Consider the following 16,301-nt stretch of genomic DNA (forward strand, 5'->3'; position numbering starts at 1 on the left):
ACTGGTGCTTGTCAAGACATTTTATTCATTTAATTGGGATTTTTTGTTTAAAATAAGTAAATTCTTCCTTTTCTACCAAGTTCATGTGTCCTATAGCTCTTCCTTCCAAAAATATTTATCCTTCCCCTTAACCACTTGGTCATACACCTCCCTTCTTATTTTGAGTGTGACATAATATACTTCAATAATGAGACTTCAAGGGACTAAAACATAAACATGACACCATTTAAATGAAACACTAGCACTATACTTTTTACAAAGCATGGCAGTAGAATTCTCATAAGTATATGATGGAGTACATGCACAAACCTTAGTAATCTTTTCTTCATTGCCCCAACTTCCCCTCTTAAACGCATATTGGTGTCGTGCTCTTCCTTCAGCAAAAGCTCATATTTTGCTTTCAATTCTATCATTTCACGATCCACATCATCTTCAATTTGAGCCGTAATTTCTTCATGTTCTCTCTCTCGGCATAGGGCTTGTTTGTTCAACTTTCAAATTTATTGCATATATGAAACATAGATACAAATGAATCAAAATGGATTTTTAATGATAGTGAGCAACTAAGCAGAAATTGAAAATAAAAATGAATAAAATTTTTCATTATTGCTTAAAAATCTGCGTTAGTATGTAATGGAATGACTAATGATGTCAATGATGATTTTTTGAAAATCAATTTTAAGGTATTCTCTCTCATGTTTCTTACATTCTCTTATTTAATTTTCACTAGTGTTCCATGGGTTTCATAATGGTATACTCTTCTTCAATATTCAATCCAGTACTTATTTGTACCTTTTTTTAAATTTTATAATGAATGCTGAGATTTTCAGTATTTCAAAGACATTGTATAATATGGCTGTATGATACTAATTTTACCAGAACCTTTATGTGAGATCCTGGTGAGGCATTTGTTAATGCCTTGGTGACTTTGAAGTGTTTATTACTTTGTAGCTTTGTTGAAATATTTTTAGCATGTAGGTTCTAATAATCAAGTGGTTTGAGTGCTGATGGTAATGCACAAAGAGAAACACCATGAAAATGTGAGTGAACAGGAGGGGAATAACAACTGAAGTTCAAAACCTCAGCAATTTTTTGGTGTTGGTTTTTTTGAATTTATTTGGCTTCCAAGATTAAGTTTCTGGCCATAGCATAACTGAGTTTCTGGCCATAGCATATTTGAGTAAAATTTCCAGAGGTAAATTTACATATGGGGCATATCATTTCATGTTTTTTTAAATATAGCCCAACACTGAACTCCAAACACTGAATGTTACACTTCTGGAACTTGTTTAATCCATCTAAAATACACAGAATGGCTATTATTTGCTTACTTCGGCAATTTCGATAATTTTCTGGTTAAGCTGCTCATCATGCTCTTCATTCAAGTCCTGCAGGGCCTTTTCCTTTTCTTTGGTCATCTCAATAAACTTCCTGCCAGAATAAATAAAAGTTTATCCATTTCTAAATTCAACAAATATCTCTAATTCTAAAGCAAAAACAAATAAGACCCTTAGTCGCTAATTCAGAGAGTTATGAGAACTCGACATGCACTGTTAAACAAGGCGTTATGTTCATTTGATTTCAATTAACAGCAATGCATTGCTGTCTTCATTCATTATCATCCGCTGATTTCTCAGCATATGATAATGAATGGTGATCTCAATCAGTACGATGCCATTTTTATTGCCACATCATATTTGTGTCTTATTTGCATAATACCAAAGTGCCACCTTTACCTGACTACAGTTTTGTACACTGGTATCATTAGAAAATTTGAAAACAAATTTCTAATAATATTGGACATAAATTGCCGAATAATAATAATTTAATGAATATGTGTAACCATGTATATAAAATATCATTAATAAGATGTCATGTAACTTCTGCACTAGTAATTTATAGTATAAATCTTGACATAAATCCTGGAGCCTTATTTTGCTTTCCAAGTTCTGACTGTTTGATCAAGCAATTCAAATGCAAACACATCTGTGTAAGATTCTCATAATAAGAGCTACTGACAACTTTCCTCTTAAGTTTTTCCATGGCATAAATATTGGGGGTGGACGGCATGAATGTAGTTTGAAATGTATTTAGGGGTATACTTTGTGAGTAATGGGGGACCAAACAAGAACATATTTCCATTGGAACATTTGATGGCAATGCTTATGAACAATTACATAGAATATAGAATATTCAATTAATACTATGTTTAAAAAAATTTTGCATTTAAAGACTTTGAAATATTCCTTAATTAGGTGCAACTAACTTCTTGTGCCACTCTTTCTGTAATTTTCTGTTTTAATTACTCTCAATGGAATCGAATGAAAGTAAATGCACTAGATAAATAGATGTACATTTAACCAAGTCATAGAAATCAGCCTAAAGGTTTTTTGACATTTCTGGGTAGAGCACACTTAAAATTAGGCCCAACAGTGTGCAAAATTCACACATGAGAGTACAGAGGCCAGTTCCACTCCCTGTGCCACCTGTGGTTTCCCAGAAAGTTATATTATTTGGCAATCTACTGTTTAAGGTACGTGACAGATGGGTATCAAGTTAGCATCATTAAATTTCTTAGCTTTATCATAACCTGATACTCCACACTCCATTTAACTGCTCTGCATTTCCTTAAGTGTTCAACCTTCCATCCTTCTATCTGACATGTGACTCCTTTTCTACATATTCCTTCCCTCTGTTTAATAACATTCTCCCATTTTGCATTTCATTGACTTTCAACATCCTCTACATCTGTTTTTCCTACCTCCTATGGATTTCTCCCAATAGTTCTCTTTCCTACTCCTCCATGTCTAGTACCTCTTTTTCTGCTTTTCTTTGCATCCATTTTAATTTTTCCATCCTCCTCCTCACCTGCAGTTCAATAATCAATCTATGCTTATCATCTTCCTCCAAAGATCAAGATTCCGTGCCATACCAAACCACCCTCCACAGCAAAGTTTTCACTAATCTTTTCTTAACATTTTTACTCAAGACCCCCATAATCAGCTGACATCTCCTTTAGGGTGCTTATTTTCCTTATACCATTTTGATTCTGATGCTCCTTCTACTTTGGCCATCTTTGTTCAAAACACTTCTGAGATAATTTGTGTCTGCTATAGTTGTTTCCCTCCAATTTCCTGTGTAAACAGCTCTAGAAGTCATAGGAACAAACGAGACCTCATCAAGGTTGCAGTCCTTGGGGAGGGCAATAATATATGGCCCCTGAAAATTTTCAGCTCTCGGGTGAAGTTGAGGAGCTCCAGAGGTACTCTGGGCGCCCTCTTCACCTGAAATCAAATTGAGGCTCTCTGGCCAGTAGCCCAGCACTCCATTCACTGGTCTACCTGAGCCCCATCAGCTCATTAATATCACCTATCTGCATGAAATAAATTAAATTTTCATCATTGAAATCAACCGAAGAACTACTTTTTTCAGTTTCAGTAAATAGTACTAGAATAATAGCATCATCATCATATGCAATGAATCTATGAAAGGTAGGTTCTGGGGGCATCTAACAAGTATTATATTTTGTTTTACACAGACTTTCTCTTTCTTGCCAAACACTATTTATTTCTTTTGTTTCACAAGCATTTTACCTACATTCATTTCATTCAAAAAGTCTATTTCCTCCCTTCCTCTCCTCCGCAGGGTATCATGCCTGCCCAGAATTTCACTGAGAGATTTTTGAGCTGATACAATACATGGTGAGTAAAAATATTTTGCTTCATTAGTGCAGGAAATTACACTTTCTGCCTAAAGAAAAAATGTTGAATTACATAAAGTAAAAGTGACAAGAGCATAGAGAGACATGTAAAAAAGAGAGGTTAATGCTTTAATGAGAAATTTTTATAAAATTTCTGAAAGTGAAGCATTTTGGGATCATTAACTTCCCACAGTAAAAATGTAAATGCTTGACCAGAGGAATGAAAAATACATAATCTAAAAGAAGGAAATATTACATTTCACAGTCATTCTTCAGCTGCTGGTGGAGCTCCTCCAGCTTTTCATATTTATCATATTCTATTATTAACTTGTCATTGTATTCTGACTCCATATTGTGAACTCCTGTCTCAAAGTTGAGCTTCAGTTTTTCCACATTTTCATTTAGAATGCTTATTTCATTTGCATGCTTAGTTTCCATGGCCTAAAATTTGATGAAACATTTATGTATCCACATCAGTATCAACTTGGTATGAATAAAAACCTCATTAGACAGATAGAAATTATAAATACTTAATCAGCAGTTTCTATGAGATATCTACAGGGAAATTATGCTAACATAAATTTTATTATTGTGATTTTATTATTGTGGAGTATGTGGAGTAGTATGATCAGCTGTACAAGCCATCTTCATATACCCACCATCCAAATGAGGCAAATACTCTTAACATCTAACTGTATGATAATATGTATTTATTTACTAAGAAATACGAATGTACATACATAATTTAAGACATGAAAAGGATAGAAACCATTCAAAAGCAGCAATAAAAAGGAAAACAATTTAGGGTGGGATCCATGAAATGTTACAATGTGTATTATAAAGTGATATTATCCTCTAACACATGTATCTGAAACAAAGCGCACATGGTAACATTGAGTTTTAGCTGTCACTCTTAGAAATTTGCCTTCACCTTCTAGCTGCAGAGGGACCCAGAGTTTTGGGAAGTACTAAACTAGCATAAATTTGTTTGAGATGAAGTGGAGAGGCAGTGAGAATCATTGGGTTGATATTAAAAGAGTAATTTACAGTGGGGGAGAGACGATATAATATGGAGTGGCCATGTACAAAATAGGGAACTTGGGAAGAGAACATTGAATGTAAGGAAGGTGAGTGAAGGAATTGAATTGGTAGAGATATGAGTGTAACCAATAATCTAGAAGAAATTCAGGTGTGCATGCCAGCAAGTAGCCCCTGGGAGGAAGAAGTTGATTGCATATGCATTTGTTTATTAGATGAAAGGTATTTGTGCTTGGAAAAAGTACTTTAGACTCTGCAATGATAGTACAATCATAGTTTTCAAAAACAATATAAAAGCTACTTCTTGGTCTAAAACCTTCTATAAGAGTTTATGATCTTGTAATAATAGTGCAAAAATGCATATTTATTCTTTTAAGGTTAAATGACATACAAATGAGGAAATTAAAAGGACTATGATGATTAAGATTGACTTGATAAGTCCAAAATTGCAGTGTTCTCCTAGGTTCCCACGTGGACAATGGTCAACTTTTTTTTCTACTTTTAAAGAAAATACGAATAAAATCTAACCTCATTCAACTTCTTGATATCTTCCAGTTCCTTATAATATGAATCTTGAATCTTCTGTAACTTTTCTGAATGTTGATCTTGAGCCTCCTTCATTTTGAAGGCATGCTCTAATTCCAGATGATTCACACGGGCAGTTAGTTCTTGGATCAATTCCACCTACAAATGGATGATATTATATATATCTAGGTCTTGATAATCCATTTTAGACCATTATTGAAGTATGGAAAAGTACCTAATATGTAAATTTATTATTATCATCTAACACAATAAACAAGAAAATAAAATATAATGAAATCTACCTATTAAAACATTAGGCACTTAATTTAATTGTAAGAAATTTTAGAGAATTTTTAATTTATCATGTTTTGCCTCAAATGAATAACCATATATTTTGTTTTTGGGTTTTCCTCCTCTTGTTGGTCATCCCTGGTGGTAGCCATGCCCCCAGGGCCCTGGTTATTCATTGTTGGCCGGTCATTTGGTTTCCATTGGACTATATTCTTAGAGCTAATACAACACCTATGCTTAAAGTGAGCTTGAACCCATCTTAAACGGAAAGATGGGGAACTTCTTATGTAAAATGTATCAAAGACATTTTTTTCCAGAACATCAACCAAGTTCACTGATTTTTCTACAAGAGTGATATTCCCTAAGTTTTGCAGGTTTTCAAGGATTTACAGGCTGGTTGAAGCCTTTAATAATAAGTTTTTGAGGGTCATGCAAGTTGTAAGAAAAACTAGAAGAGACCAGTGATGGCTTGGAAATAAGATAGTAATTAATAATAATAGGAAGATATCAAGTAAAGAAATTAATACTGGATAGGAGATAATGGAGTTGATATCTGCACAATAAATGAAGGTCTACAACTACCAGTACGTTTTTAGATTGATGAAATAATTATATTTCTACAAGTGTACCAACCCAGGAGTATTCTGTAATTTGTAAAACTCTCTAACCTAAAATAAGTACTGTGTTGGGATACAGTACTCCTGCGACAGTCTTGTGGTTACTGAAGTTATCAACCTGAATGGTTGTTCCATAGATGAGAGTTATGTTCACTTATTGCTAAGTCCAATATGGCATGTGCATTTCACACATTAGAGTAGGAGAGCCACTTTCTTTCCCTGTGTGGCCCATGACTTCTCAGGAAGATCTGGTTCACAATAAATCACACAGCTTGGGTTAAGCTGAGGCTGCCAAGAGGTGTCACCTATAATCAAACTTGGGTCCTCTGGTCAGTAGCCCAGTGCTCTATCCACTGGGCTACAATATCCTCAGTATTGTGGTTACATCTCTAAAGATATATCCTGCATCACATGCATAAGTCAATAACATGGAGATTTTTCAATGTGTGGAAAGTAACTTGTACAGTACTTCAATTGTCCATAAAATTGTTTATACAACCCATAGGTAGTAAAATTGTGTTTAGCAAATTTCATATATCATCTTGTATCACTGCACATATTTGTCAAAAAGAAACATACTCATATTCAGGTTATTAATGATCTAGCCTAGATTAACAATAAATAAGTCATTTGAAGACATTCAGTATATTTCCAACCTTGTTTTGAAGATCCTCTTTGCCTATTAGTATATCTTTAGATTCTATAACATCAGTGCCCAATTTAATCAATCCTGTGACTTTTGCATCTACTTTCCAGATGCAAATGGACCCATCCTCAGATGCTGTGATGATGTGGCGATCATTATAAGACATTTTCATCTGAAATATAATGATTGAAAGGAAAAATATACAAAAAACAGAAGGTATTAACTCACTGAATCAAAGTATTTATATATCCTGAGTTATAACAACTCTAATTGGAAGTTGATATGCTATTAAATTACCTTGACAATTAATTCATTATGCATGTCTAATGGCTCCCATTGCGAATGATCGGTCAGTGGTAAAGCTATTGAAATTAATGTTCCATTGCTGTCACTCACAAAAATCATTTTGTCTGAGTGAGCTTTCATTACCATATTCAGCTTCTTGTCTTCCCATTTATATGTTTGTAAAACCTATGTAAATATGTGATAAGATTAGTTTTAATACAATGGATGTAGAACAGACATGTGATTAAAAAATATAATTGAATTAAGGAATTTAAAAATAATTTTTAAAATTCTTGGAATGCATCCAATGATGCACAGTAGACACTGCATTACATGCTCAAACTACAACAAAATAATCTTGTAAATGAAAATGATTATCATAAAACATAATTAAAATCATAAAAAATTAATTCAAAATATTTAAATGGAATAATCATGAGAACTAATGTCTAATGACACCCATTAGCACTAATGATAGGTAAATTTGATTCTAGAAATGATAGTTATGCTAAGTTAGGTTGTTTTCCCCAACTAAATTATTATATAAGATCATAGCCTTCACTACTAGAATCAAACCTTCCATAAAAAATTATTATATTAAAGTGTTACTACAGTGTGTTACCCTTTATACATTCAGTAGTCTTTCAATTAGGATACCCCAAAAAGAGCACATATTGCAAAGGTATGAGAAAATTTGGAATCAGAGAAGGTGGCCCATGAAAAATGATTCACAAAAACCAACATTATATGCAGAGTTTACTATGCGTGTGATGGAGATACATTTAACCTTTCGCAATTTATATGCTCAGTGCAGAGCCCATTTAGGGAATTTCGGCCACCTCTTGCTATATGGCTCTATATTGGGGCTTCATTTTGGTTTATCTCAAGTGACCTGTGACTTTGCTGAATAAGAATTTAGTGATAAAAAAATGTCAATAGTGGAACTGGAAGAATGGGAGGTTTAACCCTTTTGCTTTTAACTCACTCCCTGGAAACTTACTCCTCACATGTGGGGAAAAAACAGAGTAACAACCATGAAAGACCTAGGTTTTAACAGACCATTAACTAAATTACTCCAACCACTTTCAGACTGTAAAAAATAAAGCAATGCCCCTATTAGGCTTTCTTTACCGCTTCACAGAATTAAAGATCCAATAGCATTCCATTCCTACTTTTCAAAAATTGTCCTTCCCATAGCATCATATTGCTCCCCTATGTGGTCCACCCCAGCCCCAACTAATCTAAAATCCTTCGATTGTATCTCTCACTTCTTTGCCAGAATAGTAAAACACAGACTTCCACATTTCTACAATATGCCCTCAAATGGTATTCTGTCTTCTTTATCCCTTTATAGTCCCCAAAACCACACACTTAAAGCTGATTTAAAACTCTTCCACAACATCCTAAACTCAACTTTTGATTGCCTTGAACTTTTCTCTCTTCAACTTCAGGATACTAACTTGATCCACCCACACCCACTCCCTATCCCATCTTCCCATTCCTAGGATACCTCTCACTAAGTGCTCACCTTTACTTCACCTCTCCTCCCTTCTATATTCACTCCTTCACACTGTCAATCCCTTTTATATATCATGTAACTATTTCTCCACCCAAGCTTTATCCCACCCATCAACAAATTACATACTTCCCCGGTCCATGTTCGGTTCTCGTTGTTTAATTTAATGCTGTTATTGTATTTTGTCCTCTTTCATGTTTTCATTATATTTTTCACTGTCAATTGGTGCTACTGCTGCATGTGAATAATGTTTTAAAATAAAATAAAATAAATAAAATGAAAAGCTACATTCACAGCAGTCTACCATGTGAACGTATTAGGTATGCTCACAGTAGCACAGTAGCAAAAGGGCCGTAGTAATATATTTCTAGTGGGTAATTCAGCCTGACCTTACAGAAGGGTGATGACAAGACCCCTTTGAGCTTGCCCGCCCCCAATATTTTGGATACTGCTGAGTCCTTGAACTGACTTTGGCTTCATGCATAAAAAGCCACCTGAGGCTTTTCAAAAATAATCTGGAATTGGGAAGTTGGCCATTGAAAAAGTATGCCCAACATAAATTCTCCTTGCATTATTTTATATACTCTATTTGTGACCAAGCATTTCACACTGTAGACCATTTACATATAAAAACTTATCATATATTGCATATAAGTAATTTGATATCAGAGAAAGTTGTCATTGAAAAATGATGTGCTTCCTTTACAATTTAGAATAACATATGTTAATCTTCACTTTATTCTGGTTCATTGATTTATTCATCACAAAATACATATGTACAGGTGTTACCTTACACACACACACACACACACACATGCACTAAATGGGGTTTGAGAGGTACAGGCTAATTTTAAGAATAACATGGATAATTATGGTATATGCATGTGTAATTGAAATATGTATTTGATTTTTAAATTATTAGGATTCTCTTTGAATTGGAAATTCTGATATTTTCATCAACCGCTAATTCAAACCCCTGACTATTTATAGTTTTCCAGAGGATACAAACAATTATGCACCAGGATGAATGGTAATCAGTTTGCATGGCACCAAAAATAGATTTAGAAAAATTTTAATGAAAATATTAAAATGTTTCAGATGCAGTGATCTAATGAAATTGGTTGGAAGTCCCTACATAATTAACTTCTGAAAATGTGATTTTATTAATTTAACACAGTATGTTGAAGCATTCTTTCTCAAGGCATCCTATCAAAAGATTAATTTATCACATTTTGTTCCTTAATGACTAATTTTGAATCTCTCATTCCACATGAATTAACAAGGTACCTCCAGTAGACTTATAGTTTTTATAGATAAACCTCCAAACCTTTGATTGTGATAATTCACAAAGTCTTCCATCTAACCCTGATGCATATGTTGCGTTTCCATTAGAAGTGATGACAGCATAAGTAAAAGGTTTTGTCAAAGATACAGTTTCTGCAATTCTTTTCTTTGATGGCAAGTCCCATTCATAAACATTTCCAAAAATTCCACAGGATACTAGTTGGTAATCTGAACTAGTCCATGACAGACTAAGTATCTGAAATTAGAAAAATGTATTTATGCATAAGCTTACATTTTTCTGGGCATATGATATTTCAGTAAATTTTATCCAATCAATATGGAATTTGCTCATCTATCATAAGGGACATCATGGAAAACCCCAGTTGATTTTTATTTCACCTTCCATCATAATTTATTTGTTAGCAAAATGCCCAAAATTGGATGACCAATAAAATGATATATCAATAGTGAGCTAACAGGCATCATTAGTAACTCTGCCCGCCTAACTTTTACATATCGATTTTTTTCACAGCTTTAACAATATAGATGGGGAATTGTAGTTTCAACAAATGCTGGTGCCTGACTTAGGTCACATCAGTTATATCACAAGTAAAATTTTAAATAATTGCAATATAATGAATAAGATAAAATGAAGTCACTAAGATATTATTTGAAAGTTCAGTAATTACTAATGTGGCATAACTTTAAGTAGGCAAATAAAAGTATGATAACTGATTTAATGCAATTTATTTTAATGCTCTAATACTAGTTCTAAAATATATTAGTACAGTGTTCAAAACAAATAAGTTTTATTTACAAGCTAAGTACACTATCAATAATCATACCTAATTATATTCAAATTTGCTTGATACTAGAAGGATGGAATAGGTCATTTAAGCAATATGTTGATTTTCGGTTAAAGCACTTTTGCTTGCTGCTTATAATTACAATCATTATGAAAATTGAAATGGAATGAAATATGCATGTATAATGATACTAAATGAAATGTTTGCAGACATTTTTTTACCGGCACATATACCAAGCGGGGCAGTTATAAGTCCTTTGACTCATTCATTTGGACCTCGAGTACAACCAGCATGTATTCCAAAACTTTGTAGATTTTAAGAAGGCATTTAACAGATTAATCTGGGCACAATCAATGAACATTTAGTAGAAAAAAGGAGTAGACTGGAGATATATAAAATTTATCTTGCAAGTGTATGTCTCAGAATTAACAGGTATGGGTAAAAAATGAAAATTCAGGTTGGGCAGTGCTAGGAAGGGAATAAGACAAAGCTTTCCATTATCATCTGTTCTTTAAAATATATGTACATGGGGGAAATAATTAGGGAGGTATAGAAAGGACTGGTTGCTGGAGGGAAAGTAGGTAGGGAACTCTTCAAATCAGTTAAATTTGTGAATGATTAAATGTCAGTTCACCAGTCAGTTAAAGGGTTAGAGGCATTACTTGGAAGATTGTGGAATTAGTGAAATAGGAATGGGAGTAGAATTAATCATAAGAAAGCTGAAGAAATGGAATTCTCTAGAAGTAGAAAAGCTAAGATAAACAATGAAGTTAGGGGATATAAACTTGAGTAAGAAGAGCAGTTAAACTATTTAGGAAGAATTTTGGAGGAGGGCAGACAAAATAGAAGGGGAAGAATTGCATTACATATCGAAGCACTTATGCAGTGGTTGGAGTTGATGACAATATCCTAGTATAGAAGAAAAAACTAGTGAAAAATTGAATATGAATTGTTTTGCATGGCTCAGAAACTTGGCCATTGAGGCAACAGTAACTGTGGATTAGAGGCTTCTAAGATGAAGGTGTGAAAGAATGGGAAAATCAAATTGGGGGAAAGGAAAACCAATAGTGACGTTTTAGGTATTAAGTGGTACTAGAGGGGAGAATCCAAGGAAAGTGAGGTAAAGGGAGAAAAAGAACAGGCATTTAGAATGAAATAAAGGGGGAAGAAAGTATGCAGAGTTAAAGACTGAGTTATTGTAATATGTAGGGTTTTAGCATATGTTGTGCCTTGTTAGTCAGGGTTTATGTATGCAGTAATGTACAGTGCCTAGGCTTATCAAAAACCTACCCTTAGGTGGTAGACTACTGCTAATCATAAATCAGAGGTTTTTATATAGCAATGATTACTATCTTTAGTATTAATGGGCACTTAGGCCGTAATACATGTGATTCAGTTCAGTTTGTTATTGTGTTCAAAATTTTATACCTTCCTGTACATCTCCTAGTAGATTTTTAAAAGAAAAAAAATCCCCAGAACTGGACGTACAAAGTTCCAGATTAAATTTTTGCCATTGTCATGTTTGCTTGATCCTTTCCTGGTTTTTCTCAGACTACACAAGTGAATGCCCGAATTCATGCATCTAAGTGACCTTCTATTAATATATTTGTCTTAGGAATGACTAAGAGGGGGAGTTTGTCATGCTACAATGTAACTGTAAATCTTATAACTTGTAGAAATAAGGAATTGATAATTTATTGAGTGAATATTGAATTAATAATTCTCTCATCCTAGATGGAAAGGAATTCAAATGCTGGAGTTACTCCACGATCTCCTTTTTGCCTTTCACCATTGCTAATATGTATTTGGCAGGGCAGAATACAAGAATCATTAATTTTTGGTGGACTTGAGCATCTGAGGTGTTTTACCGTAGCTATTTAAAAATGTATCTGAGATTAAACAGGAAAATGCTTTTAAAGAACAGCTGTCCACGCCAATGAATGAAATTGATATTCCCAATTTTGAAATTCATGATGATGAAAAGGTGAGCAGCATATGACTGCACTAGTCATCCTTCCTTGAAAGCATATATTTTCCGCATTTTGAAGGCTGACATGCATTATTGAATTACCTATGCCCCTCCAATGTTATGCATGATACTTGGATTCTACAATTATGTTAATTAGTAACCTTTGTTTTTTGAATGAATGACTCATATTTAACCATTTATTTCCTTATTTTGAAATGTTATCCTTTGTAATCCCTTCATTTTATGTAATAGAATAAATTCTACCAAGTACACAAAGTGCACAAAATTCAATGAAACTAAGGAGTGTATAAACTGTCATAACATGTTATTTTTTGCATTTCATTTCAATCATTATTGTTATGGCAACATTAGCATTAGATAAAAGGAGAGCGATCTTGGAAAAATAATAGAAGCATAGATAAATCAACTCAGCAAGAGATTATACCACTCAGTATTGAATGTTTTTTTTCAGTGGAGCTACAGGCATTATTATTCATTTATTCATTGGCTATTACTGGAAGGAAAACTCAAGCAGTTCAAAAGGTCAAGGAATATGTAAAATTACATATTGGCACTATTGCTATGTGCAATAGTGCCAATATCCACCACATTCTATATCAGTATTCATGCAGGAGGTTTGCTTAAATAATAGAACAAGGATCATTATGAGAAGAAACATTTGATTTATACTTGAACAGCTATTGTAACAAATTCCATGCTAATGTGGCAGCTATTTAATTCTATTATTGACTTAGTGTTTTCTCAATGATTAAAAATATGCCACACATGTATGTGAATTTCATGTGATATTTTTATGAGTGCAGGGAAGAGATAAATGCAGGAAGGAGGAAATGGGGAAAAAAAGAAGAGGAAAAGAGGAGGATACAGTGTGGGGAAGTTCGGAAACAAGGCAGAGTGAAGTAAACAGTACTATTTAATACGAGAGAACCATTTGTCATATTGGGAGTCAGGGTGGGGTGGCCATTTTCAATTTATTATTACTCAAATTTATTTAGGTACTTTTATTTTCAAGAGGATCCATGGAGACTTTTCTTGCATTATATCAGAGAGTATACTACACCAGTTTGGAATAGATTCTGGAACTCAGAATGGTCAATCAGGCTCAGTGCATTGAAAATAATATACACATGATCAATAAGCATGAAGCATTTAACTTATGCAACCCCCATAAGTTGTTGGGGTACAGAGTATTCATCATAGATAACATTCCATCCCTCTATACTATATGTTCTAAGGGAACTTATTAGGGAAGTGGGCTTATTGTATCTATAAGAATTTAGTATCTAAAAATTAATACACTTAATCCAGAGAAATTGCAAACTCTAATTTAAATAGCAAGAAATTCATAAGACATTAGTAAAATATACAGTTTATTTATTTGGTGTTAACTGAAAGAATATTCATTGAAAGTTCTGTAACAAAAAAAATAGGCACTGCTGTAAGCATAAGCTCAATAGAGCATTTATAAAAGTAAGAAACACTCCTGAGCCCAATAACCTCCGGCTATCATTTTATGTGTGTCGAATCTCCCACCATCCTAGGATTAAAATAGTAATCATTTGTAAAATAATAGGATTCAGATTGTTCATAGGATTCAAACTTACCCTTTTCTTATGACCCTTAAAGGAGTATAACAGATCAAATGTCAACGTTGAGTAAATATTGATGTTTGAGCTATAAGTTGCTGCAAAAAGGTGGCCACTAGAGCTAAATGCACATTCATTGCACTTTCTAATAGATATTTCTCGTACTTCTTTTAGGTCATCTATTAGCACGTTCATAAATCTAAGTTTATCTGAAAATCCAATGACCACATGGAGGCCTTCAAGGAAAAGGAGAAATAAATATAAGGCAAACAAAGTTTTAAGACATTAAAAATAAAGGCATAGCTTAAACAAACAAAATTTGATTTCAGTCATGCAGTTTGTAAACAAGAGTACATGGTATTTTTGTTAATGTGTCTGATTTTAATCTAAGAAAAAAAATACTTGATACTGATATTTATCCTTTCAACATGAAAGTAGGAGAGTCACGTTTATATAGGGATGTTCTGAAAATCAATACCAGATATATTATTGTTACCATTATTAATATCAAATAATTGTAAGTCTAATATCAAGAGAATGAGAGCAAGTAAGCTTCAATTAGAAGCATAATATTGGCTGATAAATATTATTAAGGTTCTACATACTAATAGAAGTCCCTAAAGTCTTTAGAACTGAAATTCAATTGATATGCAAAATGAAGTACATAGAATGCACTACCAAAAATATATGAGTTGAAATTCAATAAATTTATTTTTAGAACCATTAAGTTAACTCTCACATCCTTTTAGTTCATCAAACATTCGTTAAAATGCAGAAAAAGCATTCTTGCATGATCACCCTTGCATTTATACTGGCTGATCACATTAATTACATGCCCACCAAATAATTTCAAAATGTAAACTGCAAGTGCAAACCTCAGTAACCTGATTAACTGTGCTTATGTTGTCATGATTAATGAAAGCTTTTTATATGATCATGCCTGTTTATAAGTGTTGCAAACCAATTGAATTACCAAAGCCCACAGCCAAAGGTCAAGTAAGATTAAGACTTGTAATTAGAATTGAAATGCCATTGATTGCAGAAAAATAGATACATGGGCTCGTCATGGATTTCATGCTATGAACAGAACTGGTGAAGCCATCCTTCCGACTTCCAATTCTGTAAATAGCTAAATGGGTTATCTGGGAATGCTGGTTTATGAAATAGGTACTTCTTACTGGTAAAGTACCTCGCAATGAGGTTCAGTGGCAAGAATAATGGCTCAATATTCCATTTCGCTATAATAATCAAATGAAAACAGAAAATTGAGTTTCTGGATGACTCAATAGAATGGCATGAAATCTGGCTGACTCTCAGCTGGATGGGATTGCTATTCTTGGTCAAATTGAAAGACCACTCAGGTACCTGATTTGACTGAGGGCAAAAATGGGTTTTGTGATATTTGATTACATGTGATTTTCCACATATTTTGAAAAGAGCTGCTGAGAGCACGGAAGAAAATATTGCTAGTAGAAAAAATGTTAATCAATTTTGAAAAAAAAGGCATTTTATACTGAAATATAGTCCAGTGCCAGGGCTTAATGAAATTCCATTACCATGATAGGAAAGTAATAGAATATAGACTTTGCAGTGACCGCTGCCTCTAAATGGTATATGCATACATATATTTCTGTATGTTTGCATATGTATGTTATATAACATTAGTCCTGAAGATGGCACAGTATAATAAAACTAGTTTCTAATAAATATATTTTCTGTGGTATTCAAAGCCCAATAGTGTTAATTTCCTGTATGCAACTTATTCTAGTACCAAAATATTATTTGAAGACACAAGTCTAAAGAGGCTATGAGAACTTGTAGCCACAACATTATTCATTGAAGCTTAAATTTTTTTTTTAATTGCTGGTCAGATTAAAGAAGTATATCTTTTGTGGCTATCTTCCTCTATTGCACAATAGGTATTTTATGATAATAAAATAGTGGTCATAATCATCCCATCCTGTGGATGAAATCTATCATAAAAAGAACATATATTATTAATACATCATATTGCTTT

General features: G+C 33.4%; 1 protein-coding gene across 1 annotated transcript in view; it reads right to left on the reverse strand.

Annotated features, from left to right (window-relative positions):
* Positions 1 to 16,301, reverse strand: part of tous (testes of unusual size) — a 32,457-nt gene that overhangs the window by 8,229 nt on the left and 7,927 nt on the right. Inside the window, exons 7-14 of the mRNA XM_071598959.1 lie at positions 14,303 to 14,520; positions 9,946 to 10,158; positions 7,115 to 7,288; positions 6,828 to 6,989; positions 5,267 to 5,422; positions 3,957 to 4,141; positions 1,332 to 1,431; positions 310 to 491 (exon numbers count right to left, since the gene is read on the reverse strand). Of these exons, the coding sequence (XP_071455060.1) occupies positions 310 to 491; positions 1,332 to 1,431; positions 3,957 to 4,141; positions 5,267 to 5,422; positions 6,828 to 6,989; positions 7,115 to 7,288; positions 9,946 to 10,158; positions 14,303 to 14,520 (1,390 nt within the window). The remainder of the gene's footprint in view (positions 1 to 309; positions 492 to 1,331; positions 1,432 to 3,956; positions 4,142 to 5,266; positions 5,423 to 6,827; positions 6,990 to 7,114; positions 7,289 to 9,945; positions 10,159 to 14,302; positions 14,521 to 16,301) is intronic.

Source organism: Hetaerina americana, unplaced genomic scaffold (genome assembly GCF_022747635.1).
Source record: "Hetaerina americana unplaced genomic scaffold, ioHetAmer1.1.p SCAF_10, whole genome shotgun sequence".
Lineage (NCBI taxonomy): Eukaryota > Metazoa > Arthropoda > Insecta > Odonata > Calopterygidae > Hetaerina > Hetaerina americana.